The sequence below is a fragment of the Apiospora phragmitis genome, assembly GCF_038363925.1.
Source record: "Apiospora phragmitis strain CBS 135458 chromosome Unknown utg000011l:1.0-3236445.0:1.0-3240683.0, whole genome shotgun sequence".
Classification (NCBI taxonomy): domain Eukaryota; kingdom Fungi; phylum Ascomycota; class Sordariomycetes; order Amphisphaeriales; family Apiosporaceae; genus Apiospora; species Apiospora phragmitis.
In genome coordinates, this window is record NW_027117411.1 from 2868781 (window position 1) to 2888496 (window position 19716).

A 19716-nucleotide genomic window follows, 5' to 3' on the forward strand; every position below is an offset into this window, starting at 1 on the left:
GGATATTGTGCTTCTCGGCGGCTTATTTTATTAACGAGCTATTTATAATATCCTAAATCGCGCGTTGCAGTGCTAACTCGTCAAGTTTACGGCCTATCAAAAAGAGGAAAAGAAAAAGAAAACGATAGTATTATTTAATTAATTATAAATCAAAAGCTGATTAGTTTATATACTAATTTATATATGGTACTATTAGGGGCTATCTAAATTTAGGGGTCGCCGTTGCATGAGGTGACCGTAGCACCGTCAGCTGGCTTATCGGCCGGAAAATCTTTAAAATACGGCTCGTATAAGAAATTAAAGGTAAAACTATAAAGCTATATAAGAAATTTAAGCTCGTAATATAAAAATATAGAGATATAGAAAAGGAGGTTATTTTAACTTAGTTATTAATAATTTAAAGGATAAGCTAAAGATTTTTATTAGCCTTTAAACCGACCTTAATTCGAAACTTTAATATATAAAGTAAGCTATGCGATATTATATAAATATATATTTAATTATATAGTAAATTAAACCGACTAATTTACATACGTTTATTAATAAAGTTAAAGACTTAATATTTCGAAAAGACGCTATTTTAAATCGTATTACCTTTATATAAATTAATAAAGTCGGGATTTTATTAATTTAAAACGTATTATAATTATTATATACGAAATTTAAAAATAATAGTTTTAATATATAACGCTTATTTATTATTTATTACGAATAGACCGGATACTTTCGATATTATAATAATATAAACCGACGATACGTTTAGCTTTATTATAGCCTCTTTTTCTTAAAAGAAGGGAAAAAAACTAATAAAGTAACAATTTCGTATAAAGCTAAAAAACATCTTAATTAAAAGTACGCCGATAGAATTTAATAAAGGTAATATTTGACTAAGATTATACGATATCTTTTTTAAATAAAAGGGATAGGTTAATTAATTAAAACTTATCGATTCGAAAGTTATTAATAAAGATTAATATTATATCTCTTAATAAGTAAAAGAAGCATACTTAATATTTATTTATTAATTAAAAATAGCGTATAACTTATTTATCGCCGCTTAAATATAAACTTTAAAAAATAAGGATATTAAAAGCTTAATAAGCGTATTAATTAATAAATTCTAAAACTTAATACGCGGCTTAAAATATATCCCGCTTAACTTTTATTATATAAAGATATATATTTTTACCGACGGCTCGTTTATAAATAATAAAAACTTAACTTCTTAATTTAAATACGTAATCTTATTAAGCTAAAAAATAAATTATATAAAGGACTAGTTCGAGATTTAAAGTAATATTATTTATTATAACTTAATAAAATATAAAAGAGTTATATAAAGCGTATTAATTAACGAATTATACGGCACGACTTCCGGTATAAATAACGGTATCGTATTAAGCACTACGCTTAATAGAATTATATAAACCTTAAAATTTTAAAATATATTAATAACTTTTTATATAAATTTAAGGTTTTTTTATAATTATTTAATTAAGCTAGGTATAATAAATAAAAAGAGGCTTATAATTAATATTATATCTCTTTAAATATTATATAAAAAAAGAGATCTTATAAATCTATTATATTAATAGTAAAAATAACCCGGTAAACGCCTTTATTAAAATATCCTTAAATAAGGCCCTCGAGTAAATAGTTTTAATAAATAGCTTTATCGTATATATAAAAGCGTATATCGAGAAGTTAAACTTATATATCTTTAATAAAGTGTAACGTATCGCGATATATAACAGCACTTTTATTATTATTACTACTTTTAAACTATTCTTTTTAATTTATAATAAGAAATAATATACGTTAATATATAATAACTTCCCCTATTATTATTATTATTATTATCGAATAGTTAAAATAATTAATTAAAGGGATTTATTACCCGATAAAATTAATATTAAAAAGGTATAACATTACTTATACGAACTTATACGGCTTAAGCAGGTATCGAATACCGGATTAGCGTAACTTATTCGTACGAGACCCTCGAGAAGGGAAGGCCTATATTTAAAAAAGGGAATAAGCTAATTTTATCGCTAAAATAAAAAACTACTAGTATTAAAATAATAAAAGCTAAGGTTTTTTATATTACTTTAAAAAAAGTGCTACGTACCTACGCGTACGAACCCCTTTTTTATTTTATTAAGAGGGGTATACGATACTTTTCGTAGCTAATATTAAAAATAAATATAAATAAAAGAATATAATAGTATAACCTTAATTAAACTTAGAACTTACTTATATATACGTACGAAAGCTTATTTAATAGTAATAGTTTTTTTAAAAACTTAATAAATTTAAAAGATAAATATTTAATATAAGTAATAAAAGCTAAAAAAAATAACGAAATCGCTATTAAATAACTTAAAGATATTTTTATATTAAAACTCGTTTTAAATAACTTAAAAAATACTGGTTTATTTATTTTAAATAAGTATAATAATTATATAACTAATAATTTTATATCCTTTTATTATTAAAATAATAGTTTTACTCTTTTATTAATTATATACTCTTTAACCCTTTAATATTAAAGTTTTTACTCTTATATAAGCTTATTATTAAAAGAAGATCGATTTTTTATTTTATTAACGAATTTAGCCTTTATTAATAAATAAAACTTTTTTTTATATTATATTAAAGCTTATAAAAAAGCTTTATTAGCTTAAAATATTAAAGATAATTAATGTAGTAGTGATTTTTAACTCGTATATATTACGAAGCTATTTACTAGCTCTTTTTTACTTTAAAATAATAATTAAATATAATTAAAAGAAATATATAAGCTTTAATTAATAATATATTATAATTAATATTAAAGAAGTGTATTAGTTTAAAGCGTTAAATTCGGTACTTTTATTAATTAAATTAAATTAACTTTATTATATAATATTAATTATTTAAAAAAATTTAAAAAAGATATTAAAAAAAGGATTATTTATTAATTAATATAAAATTATAAATATAGTTTTTAAAAGACAAGTTAAAGCTTATAAAGTTATAAAAGAAATAAAGGGTATAAATTAACTCGAATTCGAAATTTATATTAATTAAAAGTATATAATATATAAGAGATAAACTAAATTAAATTAAAATTAAAAAATTAAATTATAAAATATCTATTATATTTATAATTAAAAACGATTATATTATAGTTTAAAATTAAAGGAATAATAATTATTTAAAGTTAGTAATTAATTTATACCTTTAATTTTATTAAGGGGTCAATTACAAGGGGGGGTCAATTATGGGGTGACGTACGTTATGTAAATAGACACGATCCCAACCTAAAACAAAACCACTTATTGCCCTTCCTCACCCTCCCTAACTCAACCCCGTCGCTTCACCGAAGGCGCCGCCCCCTCCTCCTCCTCCCCCCCTCCTCCCCATCCGCAGCCGCAGCCCTCTTCTTCGTCTTATTAACAGCCGGGGAAGCACGCCGTCGATGCGCCCCACAACACCCCCCGGGGCCCCGCTCGCAAAACCGGATCAACCCCCCACAGCTCGCATCGTCCTTATCGAACCCCCAGATCGCGCGGCGCCGCGCCGCGTCGGCCGCCTCGTCCGGTTCCTCCTCGTGGAGGCCGGAGTGGTTCTTCAGCAGCTCCTCGACCGTCGGCTCCGCGCTCGCCTCGCCCACGACTGCGCGCCCGACGATGCGGTGCGAAAAGCCCTCCCGGAGCCACGTGCGCAGCGCCTCGTCGCGCACCTCGGTGCCGGCCCACATGTGCGGCAGCTCCTTTCCGTGGATGGATTTGCCGTGGAGCATGAGGGCTGTTTCGCATTAGTTAATGTGAACCATCGTTTTTCCCTCCCTGCGAGGTAGGTAGATAGATGTGCGGACTTACTAGTGACATCGAACACGTATCCATCAATCGTGACCCAAGCCCCGTGGAAGCTCTGCGGGTCATTGTGCTTAGCCACCTCGCCGACCGGGATCTCGACCAGCTCGGCCGTGGCCACATGGGCCACGATCACCTCCTTCCTCCGGTCGTAAACGTGCACCAAGGCACGTGAGATCTGATCATTGTTCCGAATGGCCTCCGAGGCGTCCTTGCCGCGCAGGGGGGGCCAGCACGGGGAGGACCCACTCGTCGTCCGCCGCTTCGAGCTGCGAGAGGTCAAAGACCCAGTCGTGGATGGCGACGTGGCGCTCCTGGAGCTGCTCCGGCGCTATGTCCGGCACGAGCCGGCCCACGGCCAGTTCCTCGTAGTCGGCCATGGTGTTCGGCGCGTGGTAGTCGTGGAAGTTGCTGGCCTCGCGCCCCAGCGCCTGGCCCATGATGTCTCTTCCGCCCGGATGGCGGTCTACATAATCTGTTGCATCGAACAAAGTAAGTCAGCAGGACTTCTAGTAACGTTTCGAAATGGAGGGTTCACGAAGGAAGTATAATCAACGTACCCGCAATGTTATACACGATGCCGTCGATGGCTGTGTACATCCCCGCCGTGGGGTTGTCATGCCAACTCAGCATAGCTGGACTGAAAGGATGAAGCACCTCCTTCTTGGGAGCCTTTTGACCCTGAAAGACAGCACATCGGAATGGTTGCAACCGCTTCAGCAGGTCATCATACACGTCCGGATCATCGGGAAGACTCTTTGGTCGACCGCCAGGATTCTCAGATAATTGGGCCTTTTCTTGTTGAGTGCCAAAGCTGAACGCTGTACGAGAAAAACCCCTGTTAGTTACACAGACCACGACCGGCTCCAGAGGGTGAAAATTCAAGATCCAGGGACGTATATAGAAGAAGAGACTTACTTGTGATATCGTAGACAGTCGTGCTTATAATGATCCACATTGGCATCCCCCCCTGTCCGTCGTACTCGAAGATCTCCTCTGGGGTTCGAGGAAGAAGAAGTTTTCCGACCTTCTGGTTGGACTGGCTCAACATGCCTCGTACCTCATCGGCCACGGGGTGCTCGTCCTCGCGCAGCTTGGGACCGAATGGGCTCAGCGTGATCAGGTCCCGCCGTATCATCTCTGCCGTGGGGAATCCCCTCTCAAGGCATAGTTCTGTGCGCAAGTTTTTCCCGAGTTAGAAAACAGTCTTGCGGGGGCCCTGTTCATATATGTTGCGGCAAGTACGAAAGCAAAAAGGGGACACCAGGCAAGAGACGGAAATAAGAAGAACATACTGGAGATGGAAAATATATCATAGCCGCCATTGCCATCGCACTCAACCACATAGAAGTCCTCGTCGTCCATGTTGTTGCCGACCTCTCCGATAGAAAAGTGCAGGGGATATAGAGGCTTCCTTCCACGCGAGCGAGATCGGCTAGTCGCTTTACGAGAGCGGTGGGCGGAGGACCTAGGCTGCTGCTGCTTTGCCTGGTTCAACCAGTTGGCTCCTTGGGGGCTCATCGGCACCGGGGTCAACGGCGGACTGGGGACATAGAACTCGGCCTCGGTCCCGGTCGGAGCGTGATGGCTCATCCAGTGGCAGATGGGAAGGTTGTAGTAGTTGACGTTGACGCCATGGAGCGTGATGACGGCCCACTTGTCGTCGTACTGGGGGACTTGGAAGTCGAAGTCGGCCCAGTGCCACTCGGTCTTGGCCGTGTGGTGGTGCACCCAGAGCTTCTGGAACGCGTTGTAGCACGCCTCGAGCCAGCCGTGGGGCAGCGCGTAGGCCATGCCCATGGGGCAGAATCGGGCCCAGAAGTGGGTGAGTCCCTCTTTGGGGTGTTTCCACGTCGCCGCATAGTGTTCGTGCTTCTTAACATAACTATCTATAACTACAGGATGAATGGTCAATGGCTTCGTCCATCGTATACCCGCCGACACACTAGGATGTGCCCAGATATCTGGTCTCGGCCCCATCCAGCCCTGCGCACCGGCCACGATCGGGATGGATGCCATCATTAGTGCGGCGATGCAGCCCCAGAGGTTCTTCGTGGGCCCCATCGACGGGTCGAATCCTTTGGCAAAATTGTCTGGGCCGATGTAATCGACCATCTTCCAAATCAGGTGCGTACATTGACGGAGGTCTCGGCGGGCGTGTGCTTCACGAAACTCGGAGATCCACCTTCTGGCGTTGACCTGGCTCCACGGGCTGATAGACCACTTTGCGTACTGCTCTTCCCACCAGGGCCGGGTCTTGTTGTTCCAGGTCGTCAGCCGTTGCCACCGCCGCTGGAACCTTGCATAATGGTCCCTCGTCTCGGGTAGCGTGTTCTCCATCTCCATCAAGCGCACGCCAAAATGCCTGAAAGTGTAGTGGGACGGAAAATGGCTTGATCGTGAAGCAAGAACCTTCGGGGCCTGGAAAGCGAGGGTGCCCCAGCGGGGGACTACCCCCGCCAATACCCTTCCGAGAACAGAGAGCTGGGCCACAGAGCCGGCAGGGCATAACGGGGGAACTCGGTAGGAATGGCCCTAATGAACTGTTCAGGTAGCACCTTGTCTTCTTCCCAGGGAAAAGGCCAAGCCGAGTGAGTCAGGTGAGTGTTGGCGCCGTTTCCATATCCATTATCATGTATGTCATCACTCAGTGTCATTGGTTCGACAATACCGCCGAAGAAAGTTGTCTCGAACGACAACCCTGCCTCGCGTCCAAGAAGGGGAGAATGTACTGTAATCATCTGTTAGATGATCGTAACAACATCGAAAGGGGCTTGTTGGGAAATTTTAAACACACTGGCTCATTGGTACCCCAATTGCCACTATTGAAGCCGGCTTGCCGCTGTCTACCATAGAGAATACAGTGCTGACCGTTCCCGAGTTAGTCTTTGAGCAAGCCTAGACCAGAGATATTGGCGAAGCCTACCGAGAGTTCATGAAGTATCTGTGCAACTACGGTGTGAGCATACAGGATCCGACGCATCTTGAGTGGGTTTTGCTTACCACAGAAGCTATGGACATAAGCGCATTGTATCGCTCAAAAGGCTTCGACTGTGTATTGAGGAGACAGCGGAGCGGAATAACGTGGAATGAACACATGAAGGTGTTTATAGGATCCACCGTGAATTCGTCCTCCGAGATGGGGACCCACGCGGCGGCTGCACGCGTCAACGCGTCCATCATCGTACCGTCAGGCTTCGTCACCTGGGAGGCGGCCTGGTCGACCGCGTCTTCGAAGGCCATCCAGTCCTCATAGTCCTCCAAGTCGGATAAGTCGTTCACGTCGAAAAGGGGATCTTCTTGACCACTGGAAGATTCCGCCAAGGGCCGTTTTTCGGCCACATTTCGTGGTCTCTTGACGTAACGTGGCAAGCTGTTGGGAATCCTGGTCGATTCCATGGCCTCCAGGACGGCTTCCGCTTCACCTTGTACAGCGGCCTTGTAGGTGTCAACCGTCTCTTGAGGGAACAGAAAAACCGAGGTGCCATAGCTGCTAGTGGTCTGGTTCACGCTGGCTTCATCGAAGAAGCCCAGAATCATGCATCGAAGAACATCTTCGAGTCTTGCCCTGATCTGGTCGGAACTTGCTCTCTCGGGGAGCGGACGTTCGATCAGTACCGTAGGCGAATCAATACCCTTCTTGTTACACCAGTCGGCCATTTCTAGGTTAATATCCGACCATTTCTGCGGCTCGACAAAAAGCATAGTATCTAGCCTGTAGCGTGGATGTTAGTGGCGGTTCCGGCGGGGGGTTGGTGGACGTTTCACAAGAGTGATATACAGACCAGGGATGTCTCTGCTCGATGATGGTGTTCAAGATGCGATTCACCAGCTCCAGGGCTATGCGCAATACTCTCCAGATGGCGGGATTGTCGACGGACCACCAGTCATTTTCGTGGTTGAGCAGATCCGGATGAGGATTGGGGATGCTGGAAACGGCGTCGACTTGACGGTCGAACCAGCGGGACTTTTTCAGGAAATCCAGCCAGCGGTCCTCGTGGACCTCGATCAGATCGGGGTCCATTTCAATGTCGTCGCGCTTGGACAATCTGAACAACTCGCTAACCATTGCTGGCAGGCGCCAAGACACCATGCCTTCGCGTATCTGTGTCTGGTAGCGCTCCGAGTAGAAGATGACATCTAGATTCTCCATGCTGGGCAGGGGCTCTTGGACATCGGGAGGCTGGTCAAGCCGGTCCCAAGGCACGTAGGGGAGGGCCGGGGCCAAGCCGGAATGATGGACTCCATCTCCAATCTGTCGAAAAGCAGGGTCGCGGGAAGGAAAAAAGTGTTGGGCCCAAGGGGATTCCGGTAGTGAGTTGGGCGGCCGAGTGGTGGGTATGGCCTGGCTTTTCTGATCGGCCATAGTAGGAATTTGTTAGGACGTTGCTGCTTTTCTGTCGCCTTTTTTTGTTTTCCAACAATCAAACGAACGAAAGATACAAGTACGAAATGAAGAACAACGTGTATCATGCCATGTTTCTCTGTACGAGGGAAGTGCAGCATGGCCTCGCCAGCTATGGCACGACCTCTGTGTGGCTGTGATGAATGCATTGTCAGTCTCACGAGTTTCATTATGGTCGATTTCCGCTTGCAAGTACAGACAATGGAACTTCAAATTCCTCCACAGCGCAGTCAAATTCCTCCACTGCGCTGTGACTTGCAAGAAACAGGGTGGCAAGACATGGACAAAAATACTGGTGGTTTAACCAAGTGCATGTTGTGATGCAGCATATATGAATTATATTCCCTAGGTAGTGTTCAACGGTTGTATTTACAAGCAATTGATCAACAGGGATGTGTTGAAGGTGAAGGCGATTGACTGGAGGGGTCGTCCAGGGACTCGGGTACTTATCGATAACCAGGGCCCATTGCTGAGGTCCCCTTCTAACCTACGTCACAGGCGGCTTCAGCTTCTTGCGCAAAGATGCAAACGTGAAAAGAATTAATACAAACCCATCCCACTTGCGCCCACGCATAATATTCAAGATTACCTGCACGGTTAAATACCCAACGAGCTTCAATCGCCGCACACCTCCCACGTACATGCACATGCTCCGATCCTTCGCCACCGCCTCCAGAAAAATGAAGATGGCGCCCATCGCCGCCGCCGACATCCCCTCGCTCACCCTGCTGTACAAGCTGCGCAAGCTGGACAAGGCGCCGACCACGCCCGTCGCCGGCGCCACGCCCCAGAACAATGACCGCGTCGCCCTCCTGCGCGGCGACATCACCACCTTGGCCGTCGACGCCATCGTCAACGCGGCCAACAACTCGCTGCTCGGCGGCGGCGGCGTCGACGGCGCCATCCACCGCGCCGCCGGCCGCGGCTTGCTGCGCGAGTGCCGGGGCCTCCACGGCTGCGACACGGGCCGCGCCAAGATCACCGACGCCTACGACCTGCCCTGCCGCAAGGTCATCCACACCGTCGGCCCCGTCTACGACGGCCTGCGCCCGGAGCGCAGCGAGGCCGCCCTGCGCGGCTGCTACCACTCCTCGCTCGAGCTCGCGGTCGAGCACGGGCTCAAGACCGTCGCGTTCAGCGGCATCAGCACGGGCATTTACGGCTATCCCAGCTTGGATGCCTGCCAGGTGGCCTGTGACACGGTTAAGCGCTTCATGGACCAAAATGGAGACAAGTTGGATAAGGTTGTCTTTGTGACCTTCGAGGCTAAGGATGTCCGCTCATACGACGAAACCCTGCCGTAAGTCTTACCTTTCTACCCTAAAGACTGGCCTTTATTAATAGTCTGGAATGTGCTAACCACTGGTCTCTTAATACACAGGCTTTATTTCCCGCCCGACACCGAGACCTCAGTCGACCAAGAGAAAGCCGCCGAGGACCAGGCAGCCGAGGCCAAGGCCACGGCCAGCAAGCTTCCCGACGTGCCCACTACCGACCCTGCTCAAATCGATTCCGATCATGCCCAAAAGAAGCAGAAGCAGGATGGAGAGTCATGATCGTTCTCTCTACCAGAACAATGGAAATTGCTGAATGGCCAAAATGATTTCATGACGGGCACGGGAGCATGGCGTTGGCGTTATTCCATAATGAGGAATGGACATATGGATGGATCTTAGGATACTGCCCATCACAGGCAATGCGTGTTACACCAGGCATTACTTCTCAATGTCTGACTTGGCATCTCCAAGGTCAATTGACCTTTTCTCATCTACTATGTGCTGTTTCCTTGACTTGATGACCTCGAAGGCCCGAGCTTATTGTGCTCGGTCGCCTGAACTCCTGGCCCAGACCATCCGTCAAGGAAGGATACAGAGATCTCTCGAAAGAGCTTGTCCAGCTTTCTGAGGTTGCTGAAGCACTATTAATCCTCAGGCACTGCCTTTAATATGAGAAGGCTCATGCCACGGATAGGGGTATATATGTCGTCTGATTCCCTAGATGTTTCCCTTCCACACTTCATCAATACACCAACTCTACTGTATCACTTCTGTCTTCCCAGAACTATCTCTGACAGGCCAAGATGGAAGGTAGCAGGGAACAACACACCTCCCAACCCAATCATCAAGATGTATCGGCTCCGGCTACGCCTCTGTCATCGTCCCAAGCAACAATCGATGAGAAATCCGTCTCTTTCCCGGGTATGAACTTCGGCCCCCTCCGCATCCTATTCCAGTTTGGAGCCGAGAATCCGCAGCCAGCTCAGAGTCCCCTAGGTAGCCCCCTTGCAGGCGCCGCAGAAGCGGCGGCAGCAGCAGCAGCAGTTAGCCACTCAATCCCCGGCGCAAGCCCTCCCGGTACCTCCGCCACCTCGCCGACGGCCCAGACACTCGGTCAGGAGAAAATCGTCCCCGAGGTCCCAGCGACCGCCACCACATCGGCAAACAGCAGCGCAACAGGTAAAGAGCAAGAAAAGGAGCCGGATGCTGCTGCGGATGACAGTAGTAGCATCACCACCAGCACCACCACTACCACCACCGAGAAACACTGCAGCGTATGCGGTCACACCAAACCCCTATCGCAGTTCCTCCCCAAACAGGTCCGCCGCGGCGGGTACAACCGGGAGTGCCGCGCCTGCCGCAGCAAGGACGACGAGAAGAAACGAAAGCGGTACGACGAACGGGCGCGCGCGGCCGGTCCCCTGGGTCTCGTCGTCTGCATCAGGTGCATCAAGGCGTACCCACGAGCCCACTTCCAGGCCGACCACCCGAAAGGACGAGAGGGTGGTGATAAACGTCTGACCAAGCGATGCATCATCTGCCGCCTTGGGTCGAGGAAGCAGTTCTGTGAGAAATGCGACGAGGAACTCTCGGCGTCCGAAAAGAAGGCGGGACTGGCCGCGAAGGGGGGGCAGACGATGCTCTGCGCCGCTTGTTCACCATCACCATCGTCGTCAGCAGCATCGACCGAAGTAACACCGGAGCCGGGCTTGGCATCTGCGTCATCTCGTGCCGCTTCTACTGGAGAAGCTGGTGTGAACGACCAAGGCAACAACGGCAGTACAACGACTACATCCCCGCCAAGCTCGGAACTATCGCCATCTGTTGAACCAGATACCGGCAGTGCCAAGAAGAGAGGCCCACAGCCACTATCTCCTGAGCGAAACCCGAGCGCAGCCAAGAAAGGCAGGTTCGCGGATACTAAGGAGACTCTGGGCGACGAAGTTGAAGCCAAAGCCGAAGCCACTGCCACTGCTGCTCCCACTACTGCTGCTCCCGTTACCAGCCCGGACCCCGGCGTTATTGCCTCGGCAGACAAAGGAGGAGAAACATCGGAGCAGACGTCATCCTCAGCAACTCCAAAGCTTCCCCCTTTGGAGCTGTTGTTACGTGACGAGGACATGCAGAATCGGTTCATCCAGGGATTGGGGCAATTCATTGAGAACTTCAGAAGTAACGAGACTAAGACTACTGACAAAGGGGAAGGGGAAGGCGAAGGATATCGGGAAGCCAGAGAACGGGATTGTGGATAAGGAGAATGACACGAAGAAGGCCAACAATGACGATGGTGGACAGGATGTGGATATGGCCACCAGCTGAACTTGGAAGTTCATCGTGTGAGAGTGTATTATCGCTCTATGCTGGATATCGGATATGGTTGGGTATAACCAACATGTACACCTCTGCACAGATACCCGTGGTATCGCTAGATTGCTGCCCCACGATCTCAGGGAAGGGAGCGGGACCCGCGGCCAATAGATCTCACTTTAGGATAGACCATTGATTTGATTTAATACATCATAATATCTCATCTGCCCACAATCTAGCTACCTTACCGCCTCATGAAGGAGACCGACCCCCAACGTCTCTATCAAGGGGGCCATCCACCTCCTATTTCGGTTTCCCGTGCAGCCGATGTCGCCTGCGATTCTTGCCATTTTCCTCCAGACAGTCGTGGCACTGCAGCGACCCGGGCGCCCGCTCCAGCCTGCATTTGCACACGCAGAGGCAGCCCCGGTAGGTCGGCCACGTCTTGCGCCACAGCCGGGCGTTCTCGCACACGAGGCACAGGTCAGCAGAAGGGGAGTCTCCTCCTCCTTCTTCTTGTTGTTGAGCCCAGTTGGAGCATTTGCAGAAGTCGCAGCGGCAGGATGTTTGGACCACCATGGCTGGGTTGGGTGGTTGGTGTGTGTTTGGTATGTAATTACAGCGACGTGAGGAAAGGAGATTCAGTAGGGCAATTAAGAGATGGATGGTACGCGATACCCCCCGCGCGAATGAGGGCTCTGGTCTCAAGGGAAAGGAGTTATGGACTGGGTTATGCCAAAGGAAGCTGGGTATATAGTCTGATAGATCTCGTAGTGTTCGTGGCTGTAAATTGGAGAGAAAGGGGGGGGATGGATGGGAAACAAATCAGTCGCCAGCCCTTCGGGAAAGGAGACGCTGCATGGCGACCAGCAGCCACCAAAGGAATGCCCATTTTCCATCCATCCTTGTCCGAAGAAAAAAAGACGAAGTTCATTGTTGGTTTCGAAACGTCAGCCCTTGTCATCTTGCCTTCCATTGTCCAGCTTGCTGGGGGTCAAAGAAGTGCCACTCAACAAGTCTACGGCGCGTACGTTGGGCAAATCCGCTGACAGAATTAGCATCGTGCTCTGAGTAGCTGACTACTTACCTACTTAGGTAGCTACGCATGTACACATGTAGGGAGAAAGAGGCCAGGGTAAGTTCAACTGTCAAGGTATCATCATCCCCTCCATTCATTGGCTATGGCAGAGGGCTTTGGTCGTGGAGAATCGCATCACATCGCATCGCATCACCTACTAGCTGCTGCTTAACCAGGCAGCCCCCTTTCAGTGGTCAATTGGGTTCTCACGCATGGTGTTCCAGCAAACAGGCGAGCGCGCATGTAGAACCAAACATGCACGCATAACTCCCAACTCCACGAAGGCGATTACGATGACGAGGCATGGATGTATGTGTACACAGGTCAGATGACTTCAAAGAGCACATCTGCAGTACCGGGTTTGTGTGTTCTTGCATGTGTGCTGGTGCATGTGTAACTGTTGGCCCGGAAATTCTTCGCCGGCATGCTCGCACAACGACACGAAGGGAGATACCATGCCATATGATTCGATGAAGTAAATGGCCTCTCTAGTGTTGGACATGACGACTAGATCCTACCTACCCGGTCTCTGCGATCCTTTCAAACTATAGTTGGGCTTCTTATCCAAGAGGACATACTAACTGTTCTGAAGTTGCCATAATAGACGTGTACGGGCTAGGAGAAGAAGCTGCAAGGGAACGTTCAAATCCATGTTATTCAAGAAGAACTAAGCATATGAAAAGTGGTATCTAGCATCTATGAGAGTCCCATCTGTAGTATCGAGGAAGTCCTCCTCGAAAATCAAGAAATCCATAAAGCGCTTGATTCCCCATCGTAAAATATCCCCTATCCATCATCATCCATAACTAGTGTCAATTTTTACGGATAGCAACGCCTATTCTAACTGACGGGCGACCGCCTTCTCCTCATCCACCGAGCTATCGCGTCGGTGCGCCCCCGCACCGACATCGTGATGCTTGCTATCAATGACCTCGGCCATGTCGGCGTCCTGGTCGACATCGAACGATTTGCTGAGGTGCTCGGGCCCCAAGAAGGTCAGGAGGATGACATAGGCATACACGCAACCCATGAAGATGCAGATGACAATGCCGTAGTTGTAGCGCTTGACGTTTCCCATGGGCGGTAGGGGGAACCGCTCGCCAATGGTGGCCTCGATGGTGGACGAGGCCGAAGAGACCAGGTTGCCGAGCTGGTAGCTGGTGCCGACGACGAATGTGCGGAAGGCACCCCGGCGATAGTTCCATGAGGTGCACGGGGATAACGCCCCAGGCACCCTGGACGCAGAATTGCTCGAAGAAGGCGGCCGCGATAAGACCCCTGTTGGAGACGAATGAGTACGGGTACAGCAGGGCGCCGCCCAGAACGCACATGACAATGATGCTGATACGGCGGCCGAAGATTTGAGAGCTGAAGCCGACGACGGTACCCCCAAGCATCGCGCCGAGGTTGGCCACAATCTGAGTCACCGTAACATCGTTTTGTGAAAAGTTGTACTGGTTGCTCAACATCGTAGGGTAGAGATCCTGGCTGCCATGGGACATGAAGTTGAAGCCAGCCATAAGCAACACGAGATAGGTGAGCAACGCCCAGTGACGCTTCAAGGCGACTTTGCCTTCTGCAATGAACGTCTTTCCTACATTGCCACCTTCAACGCGCCGCACCTCCTGGTGGTGTCGGTACGTCTTGGTTTCGGGCAGCATCAGTCGGAAGAGGATGATGAGCACGGGCGGACAGGCACCAAACCAGAACAGCGGCCGCCATCCGTGAGGGGTGGTGTTAACAAGGCCACGAGCGAACGCGGTAGCAAGTAGATAGCCAAAGGCATAACCTTGTTGGAGGATGCCACTCATCAAGCCACGAGCTTCCGTGGGCAGGTCCTCGAGAGCAGTGGCGGCGGCATTGCCATACAAACCACCCATGGCAACACCGAACAAAGCTCTACATGCGAGGAATTGGCTGTAAGTTTGGCAGAAACCAGTCCCCTGTTTTCGTTGTTAGCATTGTCCAGCTCGACATGATTGAAAGCACCGAATGCGACATTGTGTTTGTGGAGGGGCTATTGCCAAGGACGGGTGGCTTGGCTAGAGTTTCTGCGCAACGCTGCAGCCAAGGTATCGCCAAGTCGCGCCGTTTGCGGGACGGGTTCGCAATGGTCGGCTTGGCTCTCGATCGAGTGGCCCACGATCTAAGACTGCCCCAGAAGACCCGCAAAGCTTGGCAAAGCTTGGCCTTTGGCAGAAAGAGGATCAAAAAGAGCAAATTGCAAACCACTTACAAGCTCAAGAGCGATGAACAGCAGGTTGTTGACAATGAAAGGCCATTTGCGGCCGTATCGATCAGCAGCGATGCCAAAAAGTATGGAGCCAACAGAACGGAACATAAGTACTAGAGTGATTCCCCAGGTGATGTCGGTTTTGGTCTTGCCGAAGTCCTCGGCGAGATCCTCCACTGTCAAAGAAACAGTAAAAAAGTCAAAGGCATCCCAGGTCTGTGGTTGCCAACATTATTAGCCAATTGGCAAGATTATATGCTTATATCATAATCCACGGGGCAACGACTTACCCAAGCGACGAAAGCGACGGCAAAGAAAGCCCAGTTTTGCATGGTGAGCATTCTCAGCAATTTGATGGGGTTCGGCGCGGGCGCCATGGCCGGCTTCAAGCTTGATAAGCGCGTGGCGAAATATTTCCCGGTGCTCATGCCTACGTAGTGAACCGTGTGAGTTTCATGCTCATGTTTATTATCGGCAACGCTTGGCCATCTCGGATGGTGAAGGGAAGCGGATTGCCTTACCATGATGGGGGAGGGTACAAGTTGGAGTCCTCGCCCTCCAAGTCTCTCCTGGTGCCCTCGCCATGGGCGGGCATCTGTTGGGTCTTGTCCATGTTGTCGACGGTGACAAGTGGATGCAGGTCGAGAGTCGCAATTCGGGAGGCGACGAGAATGCTTGGGAGAAGTCTCTAGCCCGAGAAAACCTTGCGTTCCTGGGGTCACGTCTGCTCTTTATGTGGGAAATGCAAAAGCAGTCCCATCCCTGCAAATATGAAAGATAAGGAGAGACATACTAACGCCGTGTTCGCCTTTAATATTTTGGCCGAAGCGTGTGCGATGTGCGGGGGAAGCGCTATCCCTACCAAGTCCCCCAGCATCTTCAAGGATACGTGGGCTAGCTGGCTGGTGTCCACACTCGTACCCCGTGGGAAAGACGGCAGGCAGGTGACAGAAGGACTACTACCAGCTAGAGGCTAGAGATGGCCTAGCTTGTGAGTAATCCTATGGCAAGCAATTACGTAGGCACGCCGCGGCGTTTCCGACCGGCCCTTCTCTAGGTGGGAGCGATGAAATGCAAGCCTGGCGAATGAAATGACGAGGTGGCATGCGAAGGGAGGAAGGGGGACGGACTGGGATCAGGACTGGGATTACGGGGCCCGAATGCACGGTTAGGATTTCCATTCCGACAGTTCATCTCACCAATCTGCCAACGGTATCCTGGTTACGCCAAGAAGCGCTTTATGTCCAACAAGCAACGTGCGCTTTTCCTTTTCGATGCATTGCATGCTGGCGAGGAATCCATTTCCGGCTCCTGGCGTTAGTTACAGGAAGTTAGTCTTTGTTCAAGCAGAGCTTTAAGAGCAAGTTGAGCGACTTTATGAATGTCTTCGACTGCCTCCCGTACTCCCAGCCACTAGCTGTAAGCAAAAGGATGAGATCGCCGCGATTAACCTTGGTGGGATTACCGAGGTTGCATCGTGGACTGGCAACGGTTGGATGCATGTAACCCTACCTATGATGCATTCCGTCACAGCGAGGCAATTGGAGCAAACACAAGCAATATTGAAGGATAGAAAAGAACGAACCAGAAGCGAACTACGCGGGAACCAGAGAAAGCACCTACAGCAGCCGCTAACCTCCAGAATCTGCCCCAATGCCCCCAATAGTTTCAGTGGGGATTGGGGAAGAGTGGATATTTCCCCGCAGCTGCCAAGCGCTGTCGGAGGTGGTTTCCAATGGATGGAATGCCTGCTGAAATGACCCGTAGGAATGGTTCATTTCATGTCCAGTTCGTCCAGTGTACAGTAAGTCTTTGGCCTGATAAATCGGAATTGTTCTGCCGCACTTCAGGGCAACCATGTCAAGCATCGTCCTACGGCCGAGTCAGATGTCCAGATCCTTCAAATCTGTTGCACGGCATCACAGCTGAAGTTTAGTGCGTACCTAAGGTAGATTTATTGACAGGACGGGAAGAGAAGGGGAAAGAAAAGGAAGAGAGAGGGAAAAAATTGAAGGCATCGTGTGCGTCACGCCACCCAACACCGCATTGCCGAAGCTCGTCCGACGCGACGGCACACACACCCAACAACTAGAATATTTGAGATAAGGCGTTGCGCCGAGTTATCAGATTGGGCCGTTAAACCGCCGAATCCAAATCCAAAGTTTGCGATGCTGTTGACTGTATCACGGAAATCGCTAATTCCATCCGAGGTGCAAAGTGTGCCAATAAGGCTGATGCTGTGGCTGATGCTGTGTCACGACCGGCTGCGTGCTAGGCTGCCTGCCAGCCATGCATCTGTTGCGATCGGCAAGGCAGCATGGGAGCTAAAGAAAGATCTCGTTGGATTTTGTCCAACGGTGCTGTTGGCGTTGAGACCCAATGCATATCTCCCCGATCAGCTCCTTTGACATTGCAGGCTTCGGCGAATTAATTTGTATGACGCATGTCGATCACAGCAAAGCCGTGAGTACAGGCGATCGATCCGTCAAACTCTCGGCACCTGATTCTTATTAGAAGCCACGAACAAAATTTCACATGGTCGGCGGTCAAGATCAGCCATGGATGCCGCCACACAACGTTCTTAGCGAGATCCAACTACATGCAATTGCAATGCCATCCACCGCATCATTGAGCACTATCGGAACCTCGCACACCACGATGATCCGGATCGACTTGTAGACCTCCGAATCAATAGTCACAAGCCTCAAAGCTTAAGTCAAACTGTTCAGCCCCGTCAGCGGCTCAGAAAAAGCGCATCGGGCAACTAATAATCCCTAGCTCGGGCATCCTCGAATACTGCAACGGGCCATCAATCTCGAAGTCCTTGGTGCTACGCAGTATCACCCGCATAACCGTTTCGACAGCTCTGTGGTTGTTCGGAGTATGGGTTAGCCAATAATCGTCGCAATGGCGCTCACATCACACCATGTCTCTCTCTCCGTTGGACCGACCGATAGAGAGAGAGAAAGGGGATGGGAGGACAAGGGGTTAGTTAGTCGGGGACAACGCCTCCTCAAAGCCCGCCCAAGGTAAGCACACCATCAAACGTACAGTCTAGCCAATGGCATCCCCACGCACCGGTGCCTGCCACGCCCGAACCCCATGTGCATCGTGACATTATCCCTGTGCAGCACGAAGTCATCGGGTGCTGCGAACACGGTCGGGTCACGGTTCGCCGCGGTGTAGTGCAGCGTCACGGGCTCGCCGGGCCGTATGGTCTGGCCGTGCAGTTGAGTGTCGCGCGCCACCGTGCGCGCGAACCCGCGGTACGGGCTGTAGAGGCGCAGGAACTCCCCGGGCAGCAGCGACTCGTCGGCGCGGAGCTGATTTTGTAAGGGTTTGTCCTCGGACAGGTGCTTGCAGATGGACCCGATCAGGATCGGCGGGCCGACGACGCCGACGACTAGGGATTGTCGCAGGCAGCCTCTATATGAAAGACGTCAACGATCACAAGTTAAGGAAGAAAGAACATAGAAGAAACCATGGAGATAATGACGACAACATAAGGGTACCCACACAAGATGTTCTTCACTCAGCGGGTTTCCCTCAGCATCCCTCTCGAGCAGCAGCGACGACGCCGGGTCTTCCTCGGGATCTCGAGGGTTCGCGCGCCGGTCCGCCAGCAAGTCACGCGCGATCTGGTACATCGTCAGCGAGTTGGCCGTGACCGTCTCGCCATCCTGCCGACGCCACGCATTAAGCCAGGCGGCCGAGGTCGCGGCCAGCCTCGGCGCCACATCGGCGTCGTCCAGGTTGAGCCACTCGGTCTCGACCCGGGCCACGTAGTTGGCCCCAAACCCGGCCGCGACGTCGCCCCTTCCAGCTGCTAAGAGCGGCGCGAGCTGTTCCTCAGCGTGCCGCTGCAGCGGGCCCGCAAGCCACCGGACGCGCGCCGGCTTCAGCGTCCGCTCGAGGGCGGTGCGGAAGGGCGTGTGCGCCGGCGCGTCGAAGTTCAGGGGCGGGCGCCGGACGCCGCGCGGGTCGCTGGGCACGACGGCCTTGACGGACGAGAGGTACGTGTCCGCGTCCAGGGCCGCGCGCCGGACGTCCGCGTACCGCGTCAGCAGCCAGTAGCCGCCGTACTGGCGCGTGTGCGCGAGCGGGCAGTGCTGACGGAGGTGGCGGTACTCGGCGTAGATCTGGTGCGGGTCGTCGCTGACGACGACGTGGGCTTGGTCGATGTCGAAGGGCGCTTCTTCTTCCACTTCATCACCATGGTGCTCGACGTCGCGCGATACGGCAGAAGACATGTTTTTCTGGGCAGATGTTGGTTTGATGTTTCTTTGTCTCTGAGATGATTCAGATAGTCTCTCTTCCCTGGAAAGAACTATGAGATGACAGCCCGAGTGCGCCGTATTGGCTGGCTCCGGACACTTGGCTGCTTTCGGGTATGGCCCCCCGATCACTCATGGACATGGCTGCAAGAAAGGCAATGAGATACCCTGGCAATCGGTCCCTAATAGCCTACAGCAGATGTCCTGTCTTAGATTGGGATGAGTCAAGACCGAGGTATTAGCCGCTGCATGTCCGATAGATCTAGCACGGGGTTAAACTGGGTA

At 49.6% G+C, this 19716-nt stretch overlaps 7 protein-coding genes across 7 annotated transcripts; 2 read left to right on the forward strand and 5 right to left on the reverse strand.

Annotated features, from left to right (window-relative positions):
- Positions 1-3358: 3358 nt before the first annotated feature.
- Positions 3359-6197, reverse strand: PG994_013621 (uncharacterized protein; the record flags this gene model as incomplete). The annotated part of the gene is made up of 7 exons (XM_066865030.1): positions 3359-3789; positions 3864-4105; positions 4145-4188; positions 4214-4332; positions 4418-4678; positions 4776-5030; positions 5153-6197. 7 exons carry the CDS (start codon positions 6195-6197, stop codon positions 3359-3361), a joined length of 2397 nt encoding a protein of 798 aa, XP_066709991.1.
- Positions 6198-6809: 612 nt separating this feature from the next.
- On the reverse strand, positions 6810-8223 carry PG994_013622 (uncharacterized protein; the record flags this gene model as incomplete). The annotated part of the gene is made up of 2 exons (XM_066865031.1): positions 6810-7572; positions 7643-8223. 2 exons carry the CDS (start codon positions 8221-8223, stop codon positions 6810-6812), a joined length of 1344 nt encoding a protein of 447 aa, XP_066709992.1.
- Positions 8224-8948: 725 nt separating this feature from the next.
- PG994_013623 (macro domain-containing protein) lies at positions 8949-9818 on the forward strand (the record flags this gene model as incomplete). Its single annotated transcript, XM_066865032.1, has 2 exons — positions 8949-9562; positions 9644-9818. The coding sequence occupies 2 exons, from the start codon at positions 8949-8951 to the stop codon at positions 9816-9818; spliced, it is 789 nt and encodes a 262-aa protein (XP_066709993.1).
- A 524-nt stretch (positions 9819-10342) lies between these two features.
- On the forward strand, positions 10343-11791 carry PG994_013624 (uncharacterized protein; the record flags this gene model as incomplete). The annotated part of the gene is made up of 1 exon (XM_066865033.1): positions 10343-11791. The coding sequence occupies one exon, from the start codon at positions 10343-10345 to the stop codon at positions 11789-11791; it is 1449 nt and encodes a 482-aa protein (XP_066709994.1).
- A 358-nt stretch (positions 11792-12149) lies between these two features.
- Positions 12150-12425, reverse strand: PG994_013625 (uncharacterized protein; the record flags this gene model as incomplete). The annotated part of the gene is made up of 1 exon (XM_066865034.1): positions 12150-12425. One exon carries the CDS (start codon positions 12423-12425, stop codon positions 12150-12152), a length of 276 nt encoding a protein of 91 aa, XP_066709995.1.
- Positions 12426-13759: 1334 nt separating this feature from the next.
- Positions 13760-15770, reverse strand: PG994_013626 (sugar transporter family protein; the record flags this gene model as incomplete). The annotated part of the gene is made up of 5 exons (XM_066865035.1): positions 13760-14081; positions 14113-14867; positions 15161-15373; positions 15448-15637; positions 15679-15770. The coding sequence occupies 5 exons, from the start codon at positions 15768-15770 to the stop codon at positions 13760-13762; spliced, it is 1572 nt and encodes a 523-aa protein (XP_066709996.1).
- Positions 15771-17899: 2129 nt separating this feature from the next.
- Positions 17900-19407, reverse strand: PG994_013627 (uncharacterized protein; the record flags this gene model as incomplete). Its single annotated transcript, XM_066865036.1, has 3 exons — positions 17900-18023; positions 18209-18583; positions 18674-19407. The coding sequence occupies 3 exons, from the start codon at positions 19405-19407 to the stop codon at positions 17900-17902; spliced, it is 1233 nt and encodes a 410-aa protein (XP_066709997.1).
- Between the last annotated feature and the right edge of the window lie 309 nt (positions 19408-19716).